Consider the following 27,008-nt stretch of genomic DNA (forward strand, 5'->3'; position numbering starts at 1 on the left):
CCTCCAAGCAGCGTCTTTGGCACAATGCATGGGATCACCACACCAGGAGGGGCTACAGGAAGCATTTTTCTGAAGCAGTGCTGCATCTAACACATTCTCCCTGCAGATGTCCAACATCCCCACAGATGTCCAACCAGCCCTGCCCCAATGCACAGTGTATGTCACATGTTACACATACAGTACAATCTGCTTTACGCAGAAACAAGGAACATGGCCTGATCACCACAGGACTGCTGACTTTAGTGACAACCTGGGGGAAGCATGTTAACCTTACTAAGTTTGTACAATACATACAAAACACCAGTTATAAATGTTGACCTTATGCAGTCAGTTATTTACAAAATTCATTTTTATGTACAAAATAAGTCACTATAATTTCAGATTCCTTTTCATATTCAGTGTACAAGCTACCATAAAACAGTGCTATAATCGATACACCATGACACATAATTTAGGGACTATTTATAAATTTGTGTTTCCCTTATGTAAAGTGATACTGCTGTTAAAGACACAGTAAAAAAGAAGAGGAAAAAAAACCTCCACGTTTTGGAAAATAACAGAGATGAAAATGGAACTTTCATGACTTGAAAAGTAACAGTGCTTTCTAAGCATTATTTTAATACAATTCATTACAAAGTGTTTTTTCTATTGGGAATATTTGTTTCTCTCCTCTTCTTGTTAAATTACTGCTAGTCAATCCAGCCATATCCTACAGGACTTTAGTTTCCACTGTTCCTGGACAGGATTAAATACAGTACATTATTGCTAACTGTCCCCACAACAAAACCTACATCTTTCAAGTGCAAAGCAAGATACTTGTGTTTTTTAATAAGGCACAGAATAGCCAGTATTTCCAGTGTAACACAGAATCCCTATCAGTTTTATACACTGCAAATGTTCATATAAAATTTCAATCTTTCAAAGGTTTGAACTGTTTCCTGAATCCAAGTCTCTTCTGGTATCTGAAGCCGAGTAGACAAGTAGCGGTAGGGAAGCTGACTGTGAGACATCAGGTATTTGGGAACAGCTGCTTTGTAATGGAGGAGATTCAACAAAATCACTCCTAGGAGTTATTCTAGAAGTAATGGAAAAGAAAATACAGGGACTCAATTTTAAGCACAGTGCATTACATTGGAAAAAATATTATGATTTCATTACTAGAAATGTATTTAAGCTATATTATTTTCAAGAGAATGCAGTACAGTTCTGTACATTTTGCCAAGCTCAGGGTCACCACTGCTCTTTTTCAGACTTACCATCTCTCAGAATGATTACTGAGAATATACTGATTCTTCAGAGAGAAGAAATAGAAAACTTACCAGAAAAAAGAATTAATGGTCATACACATAAACATGCAAAAGACTGAGTTCAGGAGACGTACCTTCCTTCAGCTGCTCTCTTCATACTCTCACCCAAGCTACTCAGGTGACATGTGCTATCTGCTTTATTTCTTTTTTCCACCTGATCCACGGTCAGTTTAGAACCAGATAACATTTGATCTCCACTGTTTTCACCTTCGTCGACTCTTTGGACTGATGTTCCATCCGCCTCTACCTCTTTCTCAGATGTCTCTGGAGAGGTTTTAATTTCTGCAACGGTTTCCTGGCTTAAGTAATCATGATTAGTGATTGCTACTGCAGACGTTCCATGATTTGTTGTCCCACCGGTGCTGGTCCCCATTGACTTCGAAATGACTTTCAGTCTGTGTGAGGTTGATTTGTAGTGCTTCTTTTTATGCTTAACTTTGGAGTTATGCCTCAAGAAAAATTCACATGATTCTTGCAGCACTCTTCGACTTTCACTGATCGGACTGAAAGAAAATACAAGTGTGTAACTGGATGAAGGGGATAATCCTATACAGAGTGTAATACAGCTTTGTACACAAACCCATGAAAGAATAGCAATCAGTGATGCAGTCTGAGCTGGATGCTAATAAACATGAGATAAAAAAAAAATATGTGAAAAAAAGAGGGGAAAAAAGCCCTGATCATAATGGCTCCAAAGTTATGATGTCTGTGGAACAATTAAATAAAGCAGATTTGTACATTTCTTACTTCTGTAAGCAGGTCCAATGGCTTCAGTTGATTAATCATCTCAGACAGGAAAGCAGGATTAGCTCATAAGCAGCTGTATTACGAAATTAACTTTATGTAAAGTAAACCTTGTTTAAGTGAAAAAAAGGTAAGCATTATAAAACTGACTTTGGTATTTTTAAATTCTTATAGCTTAAAGCAGTTAACATCTGAAACACACGAAAAATTATACAGGAAATGGAAAAAGAGGGGAGAAGGAAAGGAAGCTATAAGCTCACCATCAAGGAATGCAGATGTAAAATAAAAGGAGTTTAAGGACTGCTGCCTTGGGAAATCCAAAGAGAAAGATCTTAACCCACAGCATAATTTATGAGTAATACAGATACTTTAAAAGAAATCATCAAGAAATAAAAAGGAATGGAAAAAATGACAACTACTAGAAATGGGCATGACATTTATAATCTGTTTAAATCCACAGATCGAAATTAAATAAATTAAGTAATAAAACTGAATTATTCTGTTTCAGAAAAATAATAAGGAACAATAGACTAATATAATAAAAGTGATACTAAGGAGGGTTCAATGAAAATGAATTTTAAAATAAGACAAGCCTGGCAGAGGAGAAAAGCAGAGGATGTTATTATGACAGTAAACACAGCTAAGCACTGTGCTACTGAAGCATCCAGAACATGTGAAAGGATCTAAATTGACAGCTGAAATTATCTTCCCCCATGTGAGTGGAAATCAGAGATGCAGTAGTCAATGCTGAACAACAATATGTCTTCTGCTTTACGAAAGAGAGCAAATCAGCAGAGGAAAATATTTTCTATTTTCTGAAAATGTTGAAAAGTCACTGCATATGTAAAACTTCCAAAAACTCTAATGGAATTTTGCTGATGCCCATATGCAGCATTTAGAAAGGGTCGAAGGAGAACATTTTGATTGCCTGAGCTATATTTAAAGAGATATGCCAAAATTCCACCTTATTTTAAGGTATATACTTAAAAAAACAGGAATAAAAAAAACGGTTCTTACTCTCTTTTGCGGTTTCTGTTGAAGAAATTGGCCCATTCAGAACAGGTCTTTTTACTTCCCACCCAGAAGACTGGAGATATGCCAACAATCAATGTCAGCAAATATTTCATCAGAAACAAAAATATTTCTGGTCTTGCTAGTGCCTTTGCCTAGAAGATAACAAAGTTGAATAAATGCAAAGAAGAAAATACACTTGTTGATTTACTTTTTTACGCACAGAAAACAAAATAAATGATGTAAAAGAGACCTTCTCCTTATGGCTGCTGGTCTTTGTTGAGGCTTGTACTGAGGACAAATGTTAGACATGTACAGTCAAGTCAGACCTGGTTAATGTCTGCAGCTGAATACACACAGAGAAGATTAGTCAGAAGGAATTTATTTTTTTTTAACTTGAAAGGAAAGATAATTTGGAGGGTAACAGTATTAGTAACCATGTTCTTCAGAGATAGCTTGTATGTGTAAGATTTCTCCCTTCAACTTAAAAGAAACAGTACGTGGATGAGTTGGGAGCTAATCAGATTACACAGCATATTCAAGGAACCGCAGGGAAATAAAGAGTAGTTTTTTGTTTATTTCAAAATTAATCCACTTATTTGCAGAACTGGATCATAGGAGCAGAGATATTTAACTCAGAGATTATTATCTTCTGCTCCCATGCTGCAAATTTAATTTACATTACCTAACCTATCTGCCTGTCCCATCTATGAAAGTCACTATTTCTGTTAGCCAGGTAACATTAGCTACTTAAGCTGAAGTTTGGTTTTATTTGGTTTTGATCAGGCCAATATAATGAAAGTCTTCAAGCTTGCTCAGGTAAACCAAGGCTGAGCATGCCACTTTAATCTATTCCACAGTTAGCATGTGCTGTTTATTACAGGGACAGATCCCATTAAGTCTATCTGTGTAACATTCCCTGTTGCTATTTACTCTTTTCAATAGGTTAATTAGAGGCTGAGAATACATGCTCTCTGTTATTATGCCAAGCTGTTATAAGTAGGTAAGCACTAAGAAACAAAACGTGCTTCTTTTTTAAAGCATCAAAGCCTTGTTTTTATCTTGTATATTTTGTAATTTTGAACCGTTTAGGTTTATACAGAGCCCAATGAAGACAAAGTGCACTTGTTAAGAACAGTAATGGAATCAAAGCAATAAAGAAGTCTGTAAGCTTTGCTACTCTCAGTTTATACTAACTTCAGTACATAGGATACAGAGGATGCTTAAGAATGTAGAAGGATCAAGCCTTATCATTCCATAATACCTGTGCTTATATTCAGCTTTTTAATGATAGTTTATTGCAGTAAAAACACAGATGGTAAGTGCAAAGCAATGAAAGATGACATGAGACACTTGCATTTCTCCTAATGATGGTGTCATCTTTTATATTTGTTCTTAATGGAAAGAAACCACAAATTACTTGCAATTGCAGGGAGTTTTATGTACTTACAAGAGATTTAATCCATAGAGAGTACTGAACATGGGCAGATTTACTTTAAAAGCCTTTCCAAGGAAGTTGGTGTTTTAAGAGTCAAATGTTAAATACAAACACTTCTGCACTTTAAAGTGCTGTTGGGTTGTTTTTCTTTTTTTGTTTGCTCTTTGTTTGGTTGGTTGTTTTTTAAGATTTCTTCATATACTGAAAATCAGCCTGCAAATGACAGCTATCATGGGAAAAATATACTGGAAATTTGCTTTAGTAATTTCAAGTGGTTTACACTTCTACATTTCAAAGACAAAAAAAAAAAAAGGACAAGAGTGATTTAAAATCTATGGTTATAAGCAACAAAATCCCAGTTAGATTTTCTCAATCTTCAAGAATCATCATTTCAGCTTCAACTGAAATTGATGAAAATTCACCTTAAGTGCTTTGATACTGAGCTAGGTACCCAAATAACGAGCAACTACTTTTAGGTACACATACTATGAAGAATGACCCTCCTCCCAGCATGAACTTTGTTGGGACTGGTCTTGTTCAACATCTTTGTCAGTGACATGGACAGTGGGATTGAGTGCACCCTCAGCAAGTTTGCCGATGACACCAAGCTGTGTGGTTCGGTTGATACGCTAGAGGGAAGGAATGCCATCCAGAGGGACCTTGACACGCTTGTGAGGTGGGCAGATGGCAACCTCATGAAGTTTAACCATGACAAGTGCAAGGTCCTGCACCTGGGTCGGAGCAATCCCAGGCACAGCTACAGGTTGGGCAGAGAAGAGATTCAGAGCAGCCCTGTGGAGAAGGACTTGGGGGTTTTGGTCGATGAGAAAATGAACATGAGCTGGCTTCAGTGTGCGCTCACAGCCTAGAAAGCCAACCGTATCCTGGGCTGCATCAAAAGGAGCGTGACCAGCAGGTCGAAGGAGGTGATCCTGCCCCTCTACTCTGCTCTCGTGAGACCTCACCTGGAGTATTGTGTGCAGTTCTGGTGTCCTCAACATAAAAAGGACATGGAACTGTTGGAACAACTCCAGAGAAGGGCCATGAGGATGATCAGGGCACTGGAGCACCTCCCGTATGAAGACAGGCTGAGAAAGTTGGGGCTGTTGAGCATGGAGAAGAGAAGGCTGCGTGGAGACCTCATAGCAGCCTTCCAGTATCTGAAGGGGGGCTATAAGTGTGGTGGGAAGAGACTCTTCACTAGGGACTGTAGTGAAAGGACAAGGGGTAATGGGTTAAAACTTCAACAGGGGAAGTTTAGATTGGATATAAGGAAGAAGTTCCTTATTGTAAGGGTGGTGAGGCACTGGAATGGGTGGCCCAGGGAAGTTGTGAATGCTCCATTCCTGGCAGTGTTCAAGGCCAGGTTGGATAAAGTCTTAGGTGACATGTTTTAGCGTGAGGTGTCCCTGCCCATGGCAGGGGGGTTGGAACTAGATGATCTTAAGGTCCTTTCCAACCCTAACTATTCTATGATTCTATAAATTCAAATGCCTTAAAGATCATATATTCCCTTTAGATTAAGTTGGAGTTAACTGCCCTGTGCTATCAATTTGATTAACAAAAACTTTTAAAGCAGAAGTTTCACACCACCAATTTTCACTTAAAAATCAACTAATCACCGCACGTTCTTGAACTGATTTACTAATTGCACAGCAGATATAGTAATGTATAATGGGCTTTGTTAATTAACTTTTCATTATAATTTATAAAGGAAACTGCTACTTGCCTGATAAGGACAAGGAATATGGTACTGGTCACAGTGGTCAAACACCCAAGTCGTTTCCCAGATCTTCCGGTTCACCAGTTCATAGACATAACATCCAAGAAGTGCTACAAGTGGCACCAAGTATAAACCACTAAAAACTCCAATTCGGATCATAAATTTCTTTAGCTTCTCCTGGTTTCTGCCATCATGCTGAATGACTTGCCGCACATGATTTAAAGAAATAATACCAGCTAAAAGAAGAGAGAGACCGAAAAAGACACAAAGGCACAACGGCAAAAGCACAAAGTACAAAGAGGCATCCAGATCGTAGAGACCCACAAAACAAACTCCACTGATATTGTCCCCTTCAACTTTGTTCATTGCAAGGAGCATAATGGTTAGAAAACCAGGTATTCCCCATGCAACCGCATGGAACCACATGGCCTTTTGCGCAATAGCTTCACAGCTCCATTTTCTTCCTGCTGCAAGGAACCAAGTGATTGTAAGAATCACCCACCATATAGTTCCTGCCATAGTGAAAAAATACAAAACCATGAAAAGGACAGTACAGGCTTTGTTTTGGGAGCCAAGAACAACTGTTTCACCGATTTCTAACTTATCATCTGCCTCATTACAGGCAGTTTTGTTCCCAAGTAAAAATCCAATAAAGTACATTAGAGAGACTATGCTGTAACAGACAGAGTAATATATGATCGGCCTCTCTGGGTACCTAAACCTTTTAACATCAATCAGGAAAGTCAGGAAAGTGAAAAGCGTAGCACAAAGACAAAAGATTGAAACTATTCCAATGAAGCTTTTTGCAACATCCAATTCATAGTTTTTGAAGTACATATTGGGACATGGGGGTGCGCACTGATCAATTCCTAGAAACTTGTAGCCTTGTCCATTGGTAGTGTGTAGGTGTCGTGGACACCAGAATCCATAATCCCTTCGGGTCTGGCCTGGGGTCTTCTGGGTTCCATGCATGTTTGTGGTTACAGCAGCAGTGGCAGGAACAGTTTCATCACAATTGACTAGTCTACATAAACAAACAGAAGAGGAAATATCTTAATACTCTTCATTCTTAACTGCAATTATTTCTTAGAAATATGAAAAAAATCTGATTCTAAGCACCTTTAAATTTTGTAGATAATGCAAAATGTGCATTACATTAAAAACTCAAGTGGTATTTAAAAAACAGACTTAAAATATTTTCAGTTTAGAAGACTATTCAAGCACAGCTATTCAACTGTTGTTTTATTGCTTATGAAACTACTCTAATTTCAATTGTTCTTTTAGAGTCTTAAATTCTACTAAACTTTCATATATGTATATTAAAAAATTCCCAGCAGGGTTTTTTTAACTCTGGATAACAATAGAGTTCTGGAGACTGATGTTGTCAAAATGCAAGCCTCAGTCAAGGAATAAAGAAAGAAGGCTGACAGTATGCAGTATATGATTATAATTTTTGTGTTTTAGTAATATTTCATTGTTGACAACAATAAAACTACCTAACTGAAAAAGACAAAAGCAGAATAGATAAGCACTGTAAAAAATTATCACTATTTTAGCAATAGTGTTCATCTAAAAATTGCTCAAGACTCAACTGCTCAAGGGTTTGATTGAACACAATATGTGACCTTTTATATGGTTAATACAGTACTAGCAGTGTTGAACATATCTTCAAACTAGCTTATGTAGTTATAACTCAAACAGGTAGGCATTTACTCAAAACTGGGTTTATATTTATATGCTTTCCAAGTTTAAGCATATATTTAAAAAGAACAAGTTTTGCATTTTAACTTTTAAAGTAAATTTCTGTTATCTCAAAACATTTTTTGTGAAATGCTATTATAGGAGTCCTTCAATATTAGTTTGCAAGCTTGGCTTAAGCTAAACACCCCTTCAGTTCTTTGTTTCCCCTGCGTTATTGTGCTGTCTAAATAAATCCAGACTAATCATTAAGAGAACTGATTCTGTAGCAGATTCTTTCATTAACCAAGGGCTGGACCATTATGCATGGAAACGGTGCAAGCTTTATTCACCCATGTCTTCCTAGGCATTATGTATGTCTGTAAGAATACAGAAGTAGGAATCTGAGGATTCCAGTTACTGACCATCCTCTCACAAGCTCCTCTTCAACGGGCTCCAGCAGCAGGATCTCTGCTGTGGTAAGAACATCCTGCATCACCTGGATTTCTTGTAGGTGTGTTGTGGTTTAAGCCCAGCCGGTAACTCAGAACCATGCAGACAATAGTTCACTCCCCAACCTCCACTTCCTCCCCCCACTCCCAGAGGGATGGGGAGGAGAATCAAAAGAATGTAACTCCCACAGGTTGAGACAAGAACAGTTTAGTAACTAAGATATAACACAAACCACTGCTGCTGCCACCAATAATAATAATGATAAGGGAAATAACAAGGGAAGAGAATACAACCGCTCACCACCCACTGACAGATACCCAGCCTGACCCAAACAGTGATCTAGCCCTTCCAGATAACTGACCCCAGTTTATATACCAGGCATGACGTGCTGTGGTATGGAATACCCCTTTGGCTAGTTTGGGTCAGGCGTCCTGCCTCTGCTTCCTCTCGACTTCCCCTCCTCCCTGGCAGAGCATGAGACTCAGAAAGTCCTTGGTCAGAGTAAACATTACTGAGCAACAACTAAAAACATCGGTGTTATCAGCACTGTTCCCATGTTGAAAGTCAAAAACACAGCACTGTACCAGCTACTAAGACTGAGAAAAATGACTGCTGCTGCTGAACCCAGGTCAAGGTGCCTGGGGAGACATTTCACATACGAACAGAGCAGGTTCATTGTCAGTAAATGGTAGCAATAATAGAATAATCTAAAGCTGCAGTAATTACTGCAAAATGTATTTTAATTTTAAATGTCATTTGAAAGATACATTGAGTAACTGTCTTCAATTGTAATTTTCCTAATTTTTCAAAACAATTCTTGAAGACATTTGCTGCGCTGAGTAGCACTACTGTTGCATAAAAGCTCACGCTAGATGGGAAAAGCTGATGTCTCCTTGTTTTAAAATCCCACAATCTTCCTGCAGAACTAAGGAAAATGGCATTAATGCCATCTATCATACTCACTCTGGTACAGATTTCTACCCCAATACAGATTTCTACCAGAGATCATGGCACAGAATTACTGATCCAGCTCTCTCTCAGCCCTATCACAGATTAGCAACTGCACAGGGGTTAGAAAAATGATTTGAATTTCCACTTTTTGCTCCTTTCCTGTAGTTCTTGACCTGATGTGTGTTAAAAAACAACCCAACCACTACCACCATTTGGCCTTAATAATTTATCTGCAGTTGAATGTCAGAATCCCAAAAGATTACAAGGGAACGTATTCAGTGGTTTCCATTTAATATATACCTTTTCCCCAAATGTAGTATTAACTGTCTTCTCTCTGGAAGATATATGTGAACATCTCTGAGAAAAGTGGAATTTTTAAAAAAGGGACTTTTGGCAGGCAGTACAGGAAAAGCAACACAAGACTGAATTTGCACATTTAAGCAGTTAGGAGTAAGATAAAACTTCTATGACTTAACGCTGTGTCCATTCAACTACAGAATATTTTCTATTTAATTATTTTATGAGCAGTTATTTATAAAATCCCCATGAAGTAAGTGTGATCACCCTTAGTTCAGAGATCAGAAACCAAAGCAAAATATATTCTGTAACATTTATTATAACAAATTTTATGAAAACTATACTAAAAAACTTCTTTTTGCAGGGATCTGAATACTGAAAAGTACTGCAGAAATTTGTTGTAAGAAAGTCACAAGCAGGAAATGCAGGTGATCATTTGAATAAAACAGGTTTTAATTAGGAAATAGCCCTATGCATAAGCACTGCAGGGTCACCAAAGACAAGGAAGCTACAGCAAGGTGGTGATATTTAACATTCTACCTGAGATTTTCAACTTAGCCTAGGTCAATTGAAAACATCGCCCCCACCCCCTGTCAATGTGAAAAATACCCTACCTGGCACATTCCAGCTCTTCAGGCCATGTGATTCCAAAAGTGTCCATCAACTGCTTACAATCAGAATATACTTTCTCACAGAGGCTTCGACAAGGGTGAATCACATGAACTTGCTCTAGGCAGGCAGGGACAAAGGCTTTGCACAGAAATGTGTGGAAGTCTGGTGAACAGTGAAGATTCATAAGTGGAAAAAAAGGCTACAGGGAAGAAAAAGGCTTTGGTTAGTAATTTTAAAAAGATAATTCAAGTAGTCAAAACTAACTTTCATCACTAAGGATCACATTTGTTCCCCTGTAGGTTTGAAAAGACAACAGAATATAGTGCTTGTTCAGCAGTTGTGAAAGAGTAAAACCCAGTGACCTGAGCAGTGAGAAGCTCTGTTAACACTTCTAGCCTTGCCCTGGGATCTTGGCCAATCTCTAACTACTCAAACCTGATTTTTTACCATTTGACAATATTAGAAACTTTAATGATATTGTGAAAGGCTAAGATTGTTTAGAAACAGAGGGAAACACTAAGTTCCTACATTCACCAGTCAGCTTCTAAATGAGATTTTTTAAAAGTGCTCCTGTCCCTGTAGTCCCTGTTAGATTACATTTTCAGTCTAAGTGGTGTGTTGCACTCATCGTCTTCTCTCATGCCAGAGAGGTTTGGGTTTCTTTGATTAGTAAGGTCTAAATATCATTATTCTTCACTTCTGAAACACTGCATTTCAAAATTTGACATGACTGATGAATGTTCTGACTAGAGAATTCACAAAATGATATTTAATGCAACTTGCCCCTTCCTCCTCCTCCCTCCCCCCTTAACTCTACATTTTACCAACTTTGTTATTAGGGAAACCTATTTTAGCTGAAATATTACTGTGTATCAGACAAACCAGAAGCTGTCAGACATTTTTGCAAGTGCTGAACTGCTGTAAGGGCAGCTCATTGAAGGAAGCAAGTGATGACATGCTAACAGCATGGCCAGGCATGCTCCTGTGCTTCTAAGTGGGCTGTATGTCCAAAGCAGCAGGGCCAGCAGAAGGAAGCAGGAATGCTGGGGGGCTGTGTAAGCAAGCCCTTGTGTCAGCGAGCACAAGCAGAAATCAAACTGAAGGCGCCAACCATGTGTTGGTGATCTGCTGGAGGGCACATGGACCAACAGATCAGCTAGGGCCAGGAGGTGCCAGGCACTGCCAGGACAGACAGCACATATATGGTGCACTGCCATTTGGCCCATGTAAAAGCTCTGGGGTGGCAGGCTAGGGGGATGCGCAGAAAAGGCTTGCTTCTCCACTCACCAAGGTGCGGAGACTGCCCAGGGAAAGGGAGGGAACACAGAGCAGCTGCAGGGATGTGTGCTGAAGGGATCCAGCCCCACTGGTTCTTGAATAAGCCCCAGCCTTCAGATCCATTGCAGGCTGCTGTTCACTGTCCTGTCTGCCACACCAGACACACGTTCCTGAGCCAGCTCATGAAAGTAAAACAAGCTCGTTCCCCAAGGGAACCAACCCACAGCTGAGGTGAAAGCCACCTGCAGGGTCACATCAGCCTTTGAAGTTATTTTTAATTTTTTTTTTAAGTTTCAGAGAACAATCAACCATTGGAATAATCTCCCCAGGGAAGTGGTGAATTCCCCAACATTGAACACTTTTAAGGTTCAGCCACAGAGGGCGTTGGGACATCTAGTCTAAGGCATGCTTTGCCAAGCAAGGCTGGACCAGATGATCCTTGAGGTCCCTTCCAACCTGGCATTCCAAGATTCTACAAAGTACATGTTTTGAAGAACTGCTTCTGGTATTTCAGGAAACAGGAATCTCCATATCATACCTAAATAGTCAATTTCATGCATCAGGAAAACTGGAATAGTATTTAACACACTTTTAAATGTTCCGATAAACAGGGACAGTGTGTGAAGTTTTCAAAGTAGGCAAAGTTTTTACTAAGATTTTTATTTAGGAAGATTTTTATTTACTTCTTTGCCATTAACAGCTACATAAATCAAATATTCAACAAAGGACTGGTAAGGGAAGGACTAACTTCTGAGTCCTGAATAGCATTCTTACTTTTGCCAGCTTTTAAGAAACCCAAGTATATACATATACACACACACACACACACACATATGCACACACCCCTACAGCCAAAGATCAAGTTTTACTGCATGCCAAGCACGTATTTTAAAATAAAAGACATTGATAAATAAATTTCCCCCTCCAAAATGGAATACCTACAAATCCTCAGGGGACTTTTGCAGTAAGCACAGGAATGTGTACGGAGGGGTGAAAGGAGAAGATAAGGCAGAGCAAGAATAACTTCAAAATGCTTTATGAAAAAAAAAACAAAAAAATGTTGGCACTATCCTGCAGAGCACTCTGGCTGCATCTGCAGATGCATCACAGCAGGCGCACAGAGGTCTGATCCTGTCTCTCTGGATGTCTGCTCTGGAGCTGCTTTTGCAGGAACCAAGACTTGAAATATTTTATGACAAGGAGAGTAGTATAACTCTGGTATAACATATGCTCCAGTTCCATCAGTCAGATTAATTCCTAAACACTGCATGGTTAAGATGAAAATAACAGTGAAGAGTTAACTCCAGATGAATGAAATGACCTCTGCATAATTATGATGCTTGTGTTCTTTTCAATTAAATGTTATTTGTTCCAATGGTTAGTTTATGTTAGGTCTGTTCTTCCTGGCACTTAGGATAAAATGAAGCTAACAGCCTCGGTGATCACATACAGCTCCTGTAGAAACTGAGTTCACTTTTGAAATTCAGTCTTATAGAAATTGTCTTGATTTTTTTTTACTTTTTTCCTTTCTGTGTCCCACAAAGTTTATCTCAGTTGATAGAAAATAATTTTCCAGAGCAAGTTTTGGGGTGCCAGCCAAGAACTTCTGCAGCCACAGGTAAAACAGCAACATTTGCTCAACAAAGTAAGAATTTAAAAAAAAAAAAAAAAGTATTTTGATAAGCAACAATTTCTTAAATTGAGTTTTCCAACATAGCTATTAAGGTTACATATTGTAGGCTCACCCCCTTGATACAGCAAATAAGTATAACAAAAGTGATATCTGGTGGAGAAAGACATAAACCCACCCTTTACCATTCTAACTATGGCATGTTGTCACTGGCTAAACACTGTTGTTTAACAATCTATTTTATTTAAATGCAAAACTGTGTGAACAGCTAAATACAAAAATGTGATATTTTAGGAAGAAACCTATGCTCAGCCTGTAATGTAATCAGAGTAGAGATCCAAGGACCTGGCTGCCAAGAGTACTTGTTCTTACAGTATTTCTTTCAGCTTGCTAACAATATTTAGCTTCTGACACATGAAAGTATAAACATAAGAAGCAGGAAGTTTCATGTTCTGAAGACACAAGCAGACTTTCTGAGTCAGACCAAACTCAGACTGCATTTAGCTGGTCACCCCATTCTCACCCCAGCTGGTGAGAAGTGGGACATAGCAAAACAAGCTGACATCCCTTCCAGTTCCCTGCAACCAGTGGTTTAGGAAATCAGCTGCAGGTTATACCACCACTGTGTTGAAAAGACACCGACAAACTTCCTTTCTGCCTAGAACATATCTAATCTCTTTTTCAATCATTTACACTTATACCCTTTGCAAATACTACAGCAGTAAGTTAGACTGCATAATCAGGCACTGCTGAGAAAGGAGCACATTATTGTTAACTCCTGGTTTTGCAACCTCATTTGTCTTTTGACAAACGGCTAACAGATTACTCTTTACTTTTTCCATGTCATTTTGCCATCCTGATAAACCTTAGCATAATAAGGTTTTAAATTTTTATTTCTATTCCTTTCCTAATATACTTTGCCTTCTATCTGCCTTGACTACAGTTGAACACTGACCACACATTTTCGCAGTGACAAAGACTCTTTTCTGAGTGACAGTAACTAATACAATAATAACCCCCTCCTTGAATAGCACTGTATTTATTAACAATTAATGATTAATAAATTTACAGTACCAGACTTGCACACAACTACTGTCCCGTAAGTGTCACTCCAGAACTGAAGTACAACCTCAAAACCTAAATCAGTGTATTTTACATATACACTTTCGTACCTGATATTTAGGAAATATGGCTGCTGTCAACTATGGTGTATATAAGCAGTCTCAAAAGAACAGGCAGCAATTGCTCTTCATAATCAGAGAGATACTAACAATCTTCACAGTATCTTTATCCACTTTTATAATGACAATCTGTTTCAATTAAAAACTGTGACACAAATATGGCATGGTTGATTTAATCCTACACTACTGTTTAAATAGAGTTATTCTGGACTGGATGGAAATGAGATTAGCATCATACCCAGAGAGATTAATGCCTTCACACAATTACTAGATGGGATAGCAAGGGTGGCAATTTGCTCTTAGCCACAGTGAATCAGCTGCCAAGAATCTCCAACTTCTAATTCATGCACAATTAAATAATGATAAATAAATGTCCTAACACATGGAATTAAACGAAGGATGAAATGCTCAAGTTCCATTACATTCAAAGCAAGGTTGAGAAAAAAAACAGGGTCTTCCTATTGGAAGTTACAGTGACAGATTTAGCTCAAAGGCAAGTTAAAGACACTTTTAAGTTGGTATGTAAGGATTTAGAAACTATTTTGCAGGAGGCTGAGGCAGTTTAGATGTCAGCATCTTGTTGCTACATGTCTGTTAGAAGTTGTTATTTAACAGCAGAGCTGCAAAACAGAAATGTGACTGTAGCTCATGAACATTAGCACAATGTCAAGCATCCTTTAAACTACCAGCAAAGATGGTAGGAACTAATTTGGAGTCCCACATACTCTGTGTCACCACCTGAGCTTGCTTAATAATTGACTACTGCTGCCAGCTGCGAGTATCAGTTATAATCTGTGTTTTCTAAACTCAGCTAAAATATCATGGGTAATTCCTCTACAACGAAAGAGTTTTCAGGACTAAAATTCACTGATAAGAATAAAATATTTTAGGTATGAACATATGCAAATTTAATATGCATCATCAGTGCAGCCTAATTTGACAGAGGTAAAAGCATTCAAAACACACATTCAAATTTTAATAAGCTGCTTTTAAACAAACCAGCATTACTTTCTGTAGCTTTCACAACACAATTAAGACAAATGCAGTCACAATTGATTTAAAAGCTTGTCAAACATATTTTAAACATAATCAGTTTAGTGTTTACAGAGATAAGAATAAAACCTTTTGTCAGAGTAGAAAGTAGGTTATCACCTTGGCTTAAAAGGCACAATAGTTTAAATTTCCTACACAAGGACAATCTGGAGTTCAAGGAGCTGATGGAAAAAAAAGAGAATTAAAAAATGTAGTAAACAAGCAAGTGGATCAAATGATATTGTTCTGCAACGGAAGCTGTTTGCAAAGATATGAGCTTTCATCTTTGTTCTTCGACTAAACAGCAAAAGCAGTGCATGCATTTGGATTTTCAAAGGGCTCCAAACAAAGCGTGGGGACAGCTTCACTTGCAGCAGCTGATAACTGAACCGTTCCCAGTTGCCTGCTCCTCCCATGGTTGTACAGCTGTGGGAGCCGACAACTGGTCAGCATCTGAAGCATCATCCTTTAGGACAAGCCCATTATCTTAAAGAATGCTGTGCTGTAAACGCCAGTGGCATCAGGGACTGATGCCTGTGCAGCACAGACTCAATCGGCCAGAAACTTCATCACCCACCTAAAGTGAAACTAGTGAGGCATTCTGTCAGATACCAGGTGGAGCAAGTGCTCAGTGAGCTGAATGAGCCATCACACGAACGGTCAATATATCTGCAACAAAATCATCAGTGTATTTGCAAGCTCTTGGCCGTCATTCACCCCTACACACAATATAGACTTTGATACATATACATATATAAATATACATACTCAGGTCTAAACCTTCATACTAGCTATTCAAAGTTGATGAGAATATTAATCATAAATCCAGTCAGGGTAAGGACAAGGCACATGGGGAAGGTTTTCAAAGGTCAGTAGGCAACAAGGCACTCATGCACCTTAAAACCAAACAAACTGACAAGCAAACACTCCTCTAACACCACAACTAGGCACTAAACTTGTCATTGCCATTATACAGATACATACACAGAAAGATAAAACAGTAAAATATTTTGCTTTTTACCTCTACGGGTTCCAGGCTGTTTTGCATTAACTAACAACTACAAAAATTCTTTCTGTAGTAAAACAACTTAGTTCCACTTTTTCACTCTAAATGAAGTGTGAAATAAAAATACCAATGTTCTTATCTTTTTTAACTAAAGCAAAGGTTAGAAACAATATAACCAAGAATATTACACTTCACTAAGAAGCTGTTCTGAAGTAAACTAAAGTAGTACCCCAATACTTTCCAAAAATAGCTTATTAGCAAAATTCACAGCCTTTTGTGGTTCTAACCTAAATTATAGCTCAACCTAAATTATAGATATTCCAACCTCTGCAATTTACAGGCCAAAGCAACTGAGAGAGTTTTCCCAAGCATTACAAAACTGATTTATACACAGTTTTAAACTATATATGGTTTTATCTCTATATATACTATACAAAGCATAAAAAGACAAACAAATGTAAGTTATCTCTATGTATACTATACAAAGCATAAAAAGACAGACAAATGCAAGTTAACTGCAGGCTCTCAAACACCCAATGTCTGGACAGAGCTTCATTACATCTGGACTGTAGTAACAGAACCACCTCAAAAAAATCATGTATTTGCCATGTATTACAGGAGTAAATGGATTCATTACTGAACTTCTTGTGTAGAATACAATCTAGAAGATAACCAGTAATGCTGTTGAAAGACTGACTGCTACCTATAAAAAAGATCCTCATTTGAAGGGAATTCCAGCAGAATTAGGTACTGCTCTGGTTCCAAAAGTCAGACCAGATTCATGTTTCCCTGTCTTCTTAAGTGTAGGGACTCACTTCAACATAACAGCACCACCCAAGTTCCCAGAGTAGCAGCCCTGCACCATGCTTTCTTCCTTGCCTACTTCATGAACAAATTAAATCAGGAGAATCTCAGTCATAACAGGATCAATCTTCCCAAGTAATCTTCTGCAACAGCAAGTAAAGCAATCAAGAGCCAGATCCACAAAGGGGACTGGCTATTGGAACAGAAATTTCTGATGTGTAACTTCCAGGCACTTCATAAAGTCCTCACAGCAGTTTCCCTACCTGATGTCCACACCCAGAGGCACCCAAGAATGACATTCACAGAATTCAGGAAGCAGAGATAACCTCACAGCCAGAAGAAAATGCTCAATTAAAACTAACACCAAACTCTGAGGCACTGTTTATACAACAGACTACTACTCAGAATGCTCAGGTATCCACATTCAGACACCTCCTTTACCAGTCTATGAATACCAGAGCTCTCAGCGCCCTTTACCATGACAGTTAGTGGGATGGCAAGAAAGCCAATTCTGTGGCTTTCTGAAACAGCTGAAAAAACCTTCTGAAATAACTCTGCACAGACCAGCACTAGCCCATACAGGTGCTGTTTCTACATGGCTGCTGATCCTGTCACAAGTCCACCCAGGAACACAGTTATATGGCACAACACCTTTGCTCAAAGCTGACTTTATCAGACCCAAGGAAGCTCTGCAAGGAGCCACACTGTTGCCTCCATCAAGCTTCCCACTCCACGCAGACCTGGGCTAGCCATGCTACTGGTTAGGTGGGGATAGAGACATTGTACAGAAGTTGGAAAATCTCCCGCGTTATGAAGTTAATTCCCATGCTAATGGGGAATAATAACCTGCCACCCTCAGCATCCCAAATCCAACACAATTTAAAGTAACTGCATCCAGTGGTTTCTTGCCCATATCTTGTAAAAATGAAACATAGCTTGCCTCATGGTCAGCCAAGCAGTGTGACAGTGTCTCAAGATATGACCAACTGGAAATAACTGAAATCAGAAGACAGAGATAAGAACTGCAGGTGGTCAGGTAGATAATTGCAGCTTCATGGGCTTCAACTCAGTCATCAGACTTGTGCATGCCCAGCTGACATCTCCTACATCACAACAAAGTGAACGGATTAGTTAAAGTTACAAATATTAGTATTTTTAGCAATTTTCATGTAGTGCAGTATCAAATGCTTTCCTGAACTTCAAACAGACTGGCTTAATCCCTAGAAAATCTGCACAAGTTTCTTCCATCATGCACACAAGTTGTTGACAAAGAGGACAGGATCATTACATCTGGACTGCTGAATGAATTCTTGGTAACACAGGGACACAGAGCAACACAAGTCAGACAGCACTAGAAACAAACAACCCAAGAGTCTGAGCCACAAACCAGAGACGGCTAAAAAACCGGACAGGAAAATTGGATGGCAGCCTCTGTTTCATATGTGTTTGGGAAACTTTCACCATGTAGCCAACCTCCTATATACTTAGCATTCACCATGTGCCATAACTTTTGATTCAGAGTAATTTTCTGTAAAATCACTGCTTCTGGAAAGATCAGTGTGTACACAAAATGGAAAACCAGCCTTCATTTCTTTAGCTATCACCTTGACTGTAGCTTGAAAACATAACATTATTACTAATAATCATTATTATTCAGAGTAGATCATTATTGTGATAGGAAAACAAGTACTTAAGGTATAAAAGATACACATAAAATCCTTCCTTGAGGAAAAAAAAAAAAAAAAAGAAGGGGGATTCCTAAGTGTGGGAAATGTTTTTTATCTTCTGCAGGTATATTTTATTCTGTGGCATTTTTGTTCAGTTATTTTTAATGAAGACAAAAATGTCTAAAACAATTATAACCTGAGTAGTTATAGATTTTTGCTCTGTAGACATACGTACTCAAATTACTTTTATTTACTAACTTTTATTTACTCTTAATTTTTATTTATTCTGAGACACAAGCAAACCTGAAAGGCAAGAAAGCAATAAGCAACTCACTTTTAGATAAAAACAAAGAAATAAATAAATACATAAATTCCTAATTCTAAAAGATGGATGAGGCAGCTGTTAAAGAAGGAAGCTAATTCCTTTACCCCATTACTTTATGATCACCTCTTTCTCCTTTCTCCAAATGCAAGATACCCAAATATAAGGAAGGGTTCTCTCAAAGCTAGTGATGTTACTACAGGAGCCTCTTTCTGCATGAACTGCCTCCCACAGTCTCTCCTCCACCTCTTCAAAATCTTCACCCAAATCCTTGACACCTTAAACACTCTGCCTCATCTTGCTAGCAAAATCAAAGAATCAAAGAAGAGGCAGTTTCCCAACAGTTCATTGCTTGCTGTAGCACAGCAGTAACTTAGCATACTCAGTGGGACAATCTGGTGTGAGCTTTCGCCCATTCCTCACAGGAGCCAGCCTAAACAGAAGCAAGTACATCCCCAGCATCTCCATCACACTGCAGAAATCTTCATCCATGAGAAGCTGGGGGCTGTAGGGAGCTCACAAAACATGTTATTGTACTCTAGCCACACAGGCAGTCAAGGACTCACATTTGGTTTCCCTTTCTTTCACAGATTCCTCTGATAAGGAGGTGGACGGATGTACCCTCCTCTTTATATAACACATATGCAAAGGCACCTCTTCCTTCTCCCCTTCCCCCAGCATCTCATCCCTAGAGTGCTGCAGGCAAAAGGAAGCACACACAACTAGGCTGGGGGTTCACCCTGAGGTAATGCTGCAGCACCATGCAGCTGAGGTGGCACTGAGGAAGACAGAGAAACAACACTGGGCAAGTAATCACTGACAGATCCATCAAAGACACGGAAAAAGACTAGAGCAGCTTTAGGCCCACCCTGCTGCCCAACTGGTAAAGCATCAGGAGGTTTTAGACAATGACAGGGGTGGCAATTTCTGAAAGACAAACAAGTTGCTGTTGCCAGAGCTGCCATGGGCCAATGCACTGCATGTGAATGGCTAATGACATGCATGAACCCAAACAATCTGATAAATCATGGACAGCTGAGGGAAAACAGTGTGGGCCACCTGTACACAACGGTATACAATTTTGCCATCTTGTCTACTATTCAAGAGGAGACAATGTGAAGTGTGACCTTTGAAATTACGGCCACCACATCACCCTCAGCAGATTTGTCTTCCCTAACCTGATTTGCTACTGACCAGGTGAAGTTCAGGAAGTTCCACAGGGCAACAGCTACTCCTTAAAAACATGGAAATGATCTTGAAATCACACTTTTTTACAACTGAAAGCTTTGTACCCACTGCTGGCTTTCTCCAACTCCAAGGATGATGTGTTCCAAAAAGTCGACCCAGTATCCAAGCCCTAACTGCCTCCTATCAATGAAGGCAAAGCAGTTCTAAGTAGCTCTGTCCATGTTTTCCTTCTCTATATAAACAGCTTTAGGGATGGTTGTATGACTCCATTCACAAGTGTTCTCCTGGAGTAGGCTACAGCTACAAGACTAAGCCCATCACATACTTACGGTGCCTTGTGCTCAGCAAACAACACAAGTGTAGAGAAGAGGGGGGAGCCAAGGCATGGTCTGTACAATAAGACTTAAACTACCAATGCTTGCAGCTACATAGGAACACTAGACAGGGCACTGTGGAAGGGACAGTAATCTGCAGGAGAGCCACAAGATACCACAAAGCTTTCCAGAAAGGTCTGCTGTTGAGAAAGACCTCACCTTCCACAGGCCAGCTCTGGACCTCATGCACAGCAGGACTGGCTTAAATTTAGTCCAGAGTGAAACTCCTCAATCTCATGCCGTGAGTGGGTGTATTACTCTTCATCAAGCATGCATTACTTTGGATCGCTCTGAATTCCAAGCAGTATCCTTTCAGAACAAGGAGCAAGGCAGTATGATTCACATTATCAAGTAGATGAGAAATGCTTTTCAGACAAAGCAGCGCTAGGCTTTGCAGATGACCAATACCCTTAAAGCCAACGTAATAGGATTACACACATTCACCTGCCTGGTTTCAGCAAATCTGCACAAGCTCGTAACACTTCATGAAGCGCCTCAGTACTACAGGTAACAAACACTTTTTTTAGTGGCTGTAATTTAGTGTACACACAGGAGTCAGCAAAGATGGTTTACAAATGTGTTGCTGTAAGAACCGCTGTAAGAACCAATACTGACTTGTGTTTCTTTGGAACACCAGAGTGCAAAAATAAAACCACCAATTTTTATGGTATCATACAGAATGACACAGATGGGTATAATTCATATTGTTTTGACCCTCTGGCCAAGCGTTTCTACATTCAACATAGTGATGTTCAAACCAGAACTATTCTTGTCCAACTATTTCTAGAGACCCAGCACAGAAGTCAGTCGCACTGCTTTGGATTCCCCTTGATCCATATGAAGCATATATAAAAAAATTAATTTGGCATTTGCAAACTTTCATTAACAAGCCTCAATGTAGGTCTTTCAGCACTAAAATCTTTTGTAATCACCACTTCCTTCTGGTAAGCTAGAAAAGTTACCTTAGTTTGTACTGAGTAACATATATGTACTGCCTGCAGCCTTTACCTCTTCTTATACAAGCCTTGCCTGGCTGTTAGTACCAGTGATACATGGTAAAGAAACAGCAGAAAATGTTACAAGCAAAATACGAACTAAAGAACCCTTCCTGCTCGCTCCATTGGGTCAACGTCCACACCTCTGCACCCTTTCTTGCGTCTTAGGCTCTGAGGCAGCAGCAGGGACAAAACCTAACTCGAGGCAGATAAAGAATACTGGTGGGTTTTTTTTCTAACTGAAGCTGTAGAGGTTTCAGTAAATTCACACCTATACTATTTTCCAGAGCAACTCAGTAACAACCTTCTACACAAAACTGTACTTATTTCCCAAAACTCTCAACCTACAGAAGGTGGGCAGCTTCCTCCTCCCTGTGCGCATACACACACACACACACACACACACACTTATTTAGCTTGCCAGACACAGCTCTCCCGTTTTTGGACATACTTCGATATTGAATTAATAGAAGATTTATATTTAGTGAAAGCAAATTAAGTGATTACTTTCAAATTTTAACTTACAGGACTTCAGTATTAAACTTTTGAGGGTGGTACTTAATCCACTTCAAACTGGTTTTGTTAGTTTAAACCAACCCTAGTTCTCCTATAATTTCTCCCACTGCTGCAGCCAGTTGCACTGAACTCTCCACAGACATGCACACATGTATTCTGGCACACAGTCACAAACTCAGAAGTGAACGGAAAACTCACTACCAAATCATTTTTCCAGTCTGAGGTACTTTATTGTTCTCCATGGGATGTGTTCCAGTGGTTTGTATAGTCTGCTTTAAAACTCGTTGGCAAGCCTTTTGCCTTTGTAATTCTACAGACCCACAGATCTTACCCACATCAGGAAGTTTTAAGGGCTTGTCTACAGTGAACACATTCCAGAACCGGAGCAGAACAGATCAAGAGATACGAAAAAAAAAGTTACAACACAGTAATATTCGCTGCCTTGCGGAATAATGCCTTATATTGACAACTTAGCCCAGTATAGGTAAAAGTAGAAGCTACTTTGGAATTAGAAGTGACTTGATTTCGCGGATGACCACGAGGGGGAGTTACAGCTATTTAAGTATAGCTGTAATAGACCATCTATCCTGCTGTGCCCATCTATTTTCCTGCCCCAACAAACCTCAGGTCTTCAACCTCCCTGTCTGAGCTAGTAGTAACATGAGCAGTGTTACTGTTAAACTGCTTGAAGATACAGCTACATTGAGCATCTGCAAACAATTAGATTCCATTGTCATGCGTCTGTTCAGATAACATACACAAAACTTCACACCACAAAGCCACATGATTTTACCATCTGTTGTGTAAACAAAACTAATCCAAATCTAAAGTAAAACTCAAGTAGCCTAAACACAATCTGCCAAGTTGACAGCTGCAAAAAAAACCAAAACAAACAAACAAACAAAGGGGGAGAATGAGGGAGCAAGGAGAAATCTGGAAATTACGAATTTTCTATTGCAGAGAGTAAGAGCCCAGTGCAGCTATCATCACTAGCCAGAACATAAGATTGAGTTAATCTTTTTTTCTTTCCAGTTTTAATCAGTCCAGTGTTCCAGTTTCCAGCACATCATTATGAAGAGTTGATACATGAGGGAGAAATGCAAGACCACAGGTAGCTGAATTCCTGGAGGACAACCACTATGTGAGACAGTGGCTCCACATACATCCTCTCCTGGAAGATTACTATGAAGATACCACCCCAGAAATGCCAATTTAACACCTTTCCAGACAGCAGAGCAACTGTACAGAAGCCTTCATGCTCCAGCAGATGGAAAGCACAGCTCTTCTGGATATACAAGACTACCCACAGCAGAACACACCTGTAGAGCCTTAAGAGCAGGACACAGAGTTATAACAGTTTTGGAGAGTGAACTTCACCGGCATGTGAGATTTATGCCCTTAACAAAGGTTTGCTATTTCTGGGAGTTAACACTCCAAGTAAGTAACGGGAAGAAGTTTTGAGAGGAGACAGGAGCAGAAAACAGGACTAACATTAAGGCTCTTTCTGCACAAAGTACTGGATTTCTTGAAGGCATTTCCACCACATGCCCTGTGATTGCATGATTAAGCAGCTTACTCTAAGTCAGCTAACATAAAGTGAGGAAAATATTACAAGTGTTAATCTCAAAACCCAGTGTTTACATACTAAAACCATGCCCAGTCTTGAAAACAGGCTGTGGGGAGGGGAGGCAGAAGAACAAGATGGAATTAGAAAACAAAGCCTTTAAGCATTCCTATCAAAGATCAAAAGAATGAAGTTTTAACCAACATACTATTAAAATTCTTTCTTTGTTATGAACAAGGTTTGGACCTCCAATTACCGAAAAATTCAAGCTCTTATAACACCTGAAGTCTCCTCCACCCCCCAGTCCACTGCCTCTTTATGGCTGCAAGGTGAAATTAAACACTACTCCAGAAATCAATAGTTCCTTCTCCCCTGAAGGCACACCAAATCCCCCCTCTGCAAAAAAGCGGGACCTTTTGACAATCCTAAGGCGGCTCCCTGTTACAATCAACTAGGGACAAACTATACCGGCACCATTACCAAATGCCATGTAGAATACACGTCAAAACGTATAAGGAATGCTGGTACATACTGGTCTCCCTCAGAAAAAAAGGGTCCTGCAATGAACCACCAAAGCTTATCATATTAACTCCAATCTAACCACTAGCAACAGATTCAACACTAGCTACATAAGAATGGAAAGCAACTTCCTTACTCTTTCATCAGTAAAGCAGATGTCTTAAAAATTCAGTCTGACCCAGCAGTCAATCAGCACTGCTGAATCACAAATAGAGGCAGGCAGATCAGCACACAGACACATGAGGTAGTTTAGAAATGTCTGCACAACACTAGAGTAGTGAGGTATAACAAATTAGAGGCCAGACAGTGGCAATGACAGGAGACTAGGAAGTAAATGATACAGGGTAAGGAAATCAAAACCTAATAAACACTGTTGTTCCACACAGCCACTCAGTCAGTTGGCTGAGTAGTGATCAACTGCTGCAGTGGTCAGAGGTGGTTATAAGGGAGACAGGATGGGGGGATAAAAAAGGGAAAGCAACAAAACTTCTCATTACCACTCAGATTTTATGAAGTAGCTGTATGAGAACAGGTAAACCACAAACCCCTTCCAGAAGACATGCAGTAGGCACAAGCTACTTGACAGTTCAGAAAAGTCAGTTGTAGCAATCTAATAAAAATGGCTCTGTGGCATCTGCTGTAACAGCAGCATGACTGGAAGGCACAAATACTAACAAAAGCTGGCTCAACAGTTGCAAAGACACACCAAGTAAGAACCAGCAGCACACCTGATGAGATGAAAGTGGCAGACGCTGTAGAAAGCATTCCTGACAAACAAGGACTTGATAAGGCACTGCACAGAGTTTACAACGGAAGCTTATAAGCTTGCCTTCCAATTTTAAAGCCCACAATTTATCTGAGACCTGCAGCTGAATTCAGTTGGTTGTGTACAGGTGTCTTGACATTTGATACCAGAATTTCCCATACACCTACACCAGGCTGGCAAACACAATGCGAGACCAAATCCTGTGCTGTTCCAGGCTGGCAGCTAGAGGCCAACCAGGGAATCCTGACTATGCCAAGCAACACTAAAAGAATGCTTTGGTAACTGAACCAAGCTCCTCCTCCAAGCTCAGTAAAAAATATGCAAATAAGATTTTAACAACAGTAGCCACCTCCAATACAATCTCTAATTTTATTTATTTTTTAACCAGAAACTTCTTAATTTTCAACTCACTTGTTTCACTCTGCACAGGACAAGATAATAAGCTTTTCAAGATCTGTGTTAATATGTTCCCCCTCCTCTTACCACTGAAAAGCCACTATTAAAACAGGTTTAAAACTTGTTTTACAAGCCTCTCACCCAGAGAGGCTCTGGCCCTTTTGTTTCTATCAGCAAAGCTTTTCCACAAGGTGGCATATTCTCAAGGGAGCCACGTTACAATCAGTTCAAGTAAGAAAAGTGTTTGCTTTCAGCTTAAAAACCCTCCAACTTTCAGTCAGAAGTTTCAGCATCGAGTCAGAAGACAACAGAAGGCAAAGCCACAATGGAGAATGGGCCAATAATAAGTTTAAGTACCTCTCTCCTTAGTAGATATAAACCGAGAGAGGAACAAAGAGCAACTTATAAACATTATTTTTGCACTACCCAAGTTCAGATGGGCCACAATATATAAGCCATGACCCCAGAAAATTTCAAGAACTGCCCTGTGTATCAGTGAGGTGCTATACATAATCAGCTCTGCCAAAGAGCTCTGAATAGCCACATTACTGTGCTACACCTATTCCACTCCAACACTGGACCCGAAGTGGGGTGGGGGTGCCTTATAGCTCATAACGTTTTAAAGAAACACCTAGTCACTAAACATTATCTGCCTTGGCATTCTGTGCAACAGGCATCACAAAACATTTCTCAATGACAAAAAGGTTGTTTCACAGTGTAATATTTACATACTACAGTAGGGACAGGGGAACTTACCTCCATTTGGAAAGCAGCCGTGTCCTGATCATAGTGTCCCATGATGTTTGGAAAAAAAGTCATATTGTAAGGCATTCCTGAACATCTGGAAATAGTAATTGGCTCACATGTGAACAAACTGTGCCCTCTCACCAGAGTTAGAAGTAAACTGCAAGTCACAGAGAACACAAGTACTCCCATTTTGTCAGGACCTCCAACTTCAGCGCATAGCTCTGTTCAGGAGTTAGACGGACCAGCTTGGCACAAGGATAAAAATACACATCTTCCTCTGCTGGTTCCAGCGCAAGACAAAGACATGGGAAACTAGGCAGATGACAGACTCCTCACTGCTGCTTTAGGCATCTCCCCATTTCGGCTGGCCGCGGTTTTATTAAATCCCCCTCCTCCTCCAGCCTGCAAGCTGCAGAAGCAGGAAGAGACAGGGCTAATCATTAACAGCAGAAACAACCCGACCGCGACCACCCGTCCGAAGGCCGAACGCGGTCTCCGCAAAGGCCGGCAGGAGAGGGCAGCTCCCGCCGGTCCCTCCCCGGTCCCGCAGCCCCCCCCCGGTCCCGCAGCGCCCCCCCGGCTTCACACACCCTGCAGGGGCAGCAGCACGGCGCTGCCCGCGCTCCCGCCGCCTCGCCCACGGGGAGCGGTGAGCTCGGCCGCCACTCCCGCCCGGGCCCCGCAGCCACCGCTGCTCCCAACGCCCCGCTGTCGGCGCTCGGTTCCCAGCCCCGCCCTGGGAAGCGGCGCCCGCGGGGCCGGGCGGGACCCGACCGAGAAGTCGGCCCAGGAGCCGGGGCTCGCCGGGCG

At 40.2% G+C, this 27,008-nt stretch overlaps 1 protein-coding gene across 3 annotated transcripts; it reads right to left on the reverse strand.

Annotated features, from left to right (window-relative positions):
- Nucleotides 1–126: 126 nt before the first annotated feature.
- FZD6 (frizzled class receptor 6) lies at nt 127–26,705 on the reverse strand. 3 transcript variants are annotated; one of them, XM_057408287.1, is made up of 7 exons: nt 26,208–26,334; nt 19,700–19,829; nt 10,216–10,412; nt 6,230–7,247; nt 3,069–3,217; nt 1,382–1,810; nt 127–1,075 (listed from the first exon to the last, which is right to left on the reverse strand). In XM_057408287.1, the coding sequence occupies exons 3-7, from the start codon at nt 10,395–10,397 to the stop codon at nt 919–921; spliced, it is 1,935 nt and encodes a 644-aa protein (XP_057264270.1). In that variant the 5' UTR covers nt 10,398–10,412; nt 19,700–19,829; nt 26,208–26,334; the 3' UTR covers nt 127–918. The 3 variants fall into 3 exon arrangements, with proteins under 3 accessions (XP_057264270.1, XP_057264269.1, XP_057264271.1); XM_057408286.1 differs by lacking the exon at nt 19,700–19,829 and having other exon boundaries at nt 26,208–26,705; XM_057408288.1 differs by lacking the exons at nt 10,216–10,412; nt 19,700–19,829 and having other exon boundaries at nt 26,208–26,376.
- Between the last annotated feature and the right edge of the window lie 303 nt (nt 26,706–27,008).

This window comes from Pezoporus wallicus, unplaced genomic scaffold (assembly GCF_028554395.1).
Source record: "Pezoporus wallicus isolate ANWC-B61680 ecotype Strahan unplaced genomic scaffold, APGP_CSIRO_Pwel_v1 contig_3815, whole genome shotgun sequence".
NCBI lineage: Eukaryota > Metazoa > Chordata > Aves > Psittaciformes > Psittacidae > Pezoporus > Pezoporus wallicus.

Excerpts from the sequence above, each read along its gene's own strand:
- FZD6 (XM_057408286.1), bottom strand. The coding sequence starts at position 26,387 with ATGGGAGTACTTGTGTTCTCTGTGACTTGCAGTTTACTTCTAACTCTG. Across the intron at positions 7,248-10,215 it reads GAAGAGCTGGAATGTGCCAG|ACTAGTCAATTGTGATGAAA; the intron begins GTAGGGTATTTT and ends TTGTTTATGTAG. Across the intron at positions 1,076-1,381 it reads AAGAGAGCAGCTGAAGGAAG|AATAACTCCTAGGAGTGATT; the intron begins GTACGTCTCCTG and ends CATTACTTCTAG.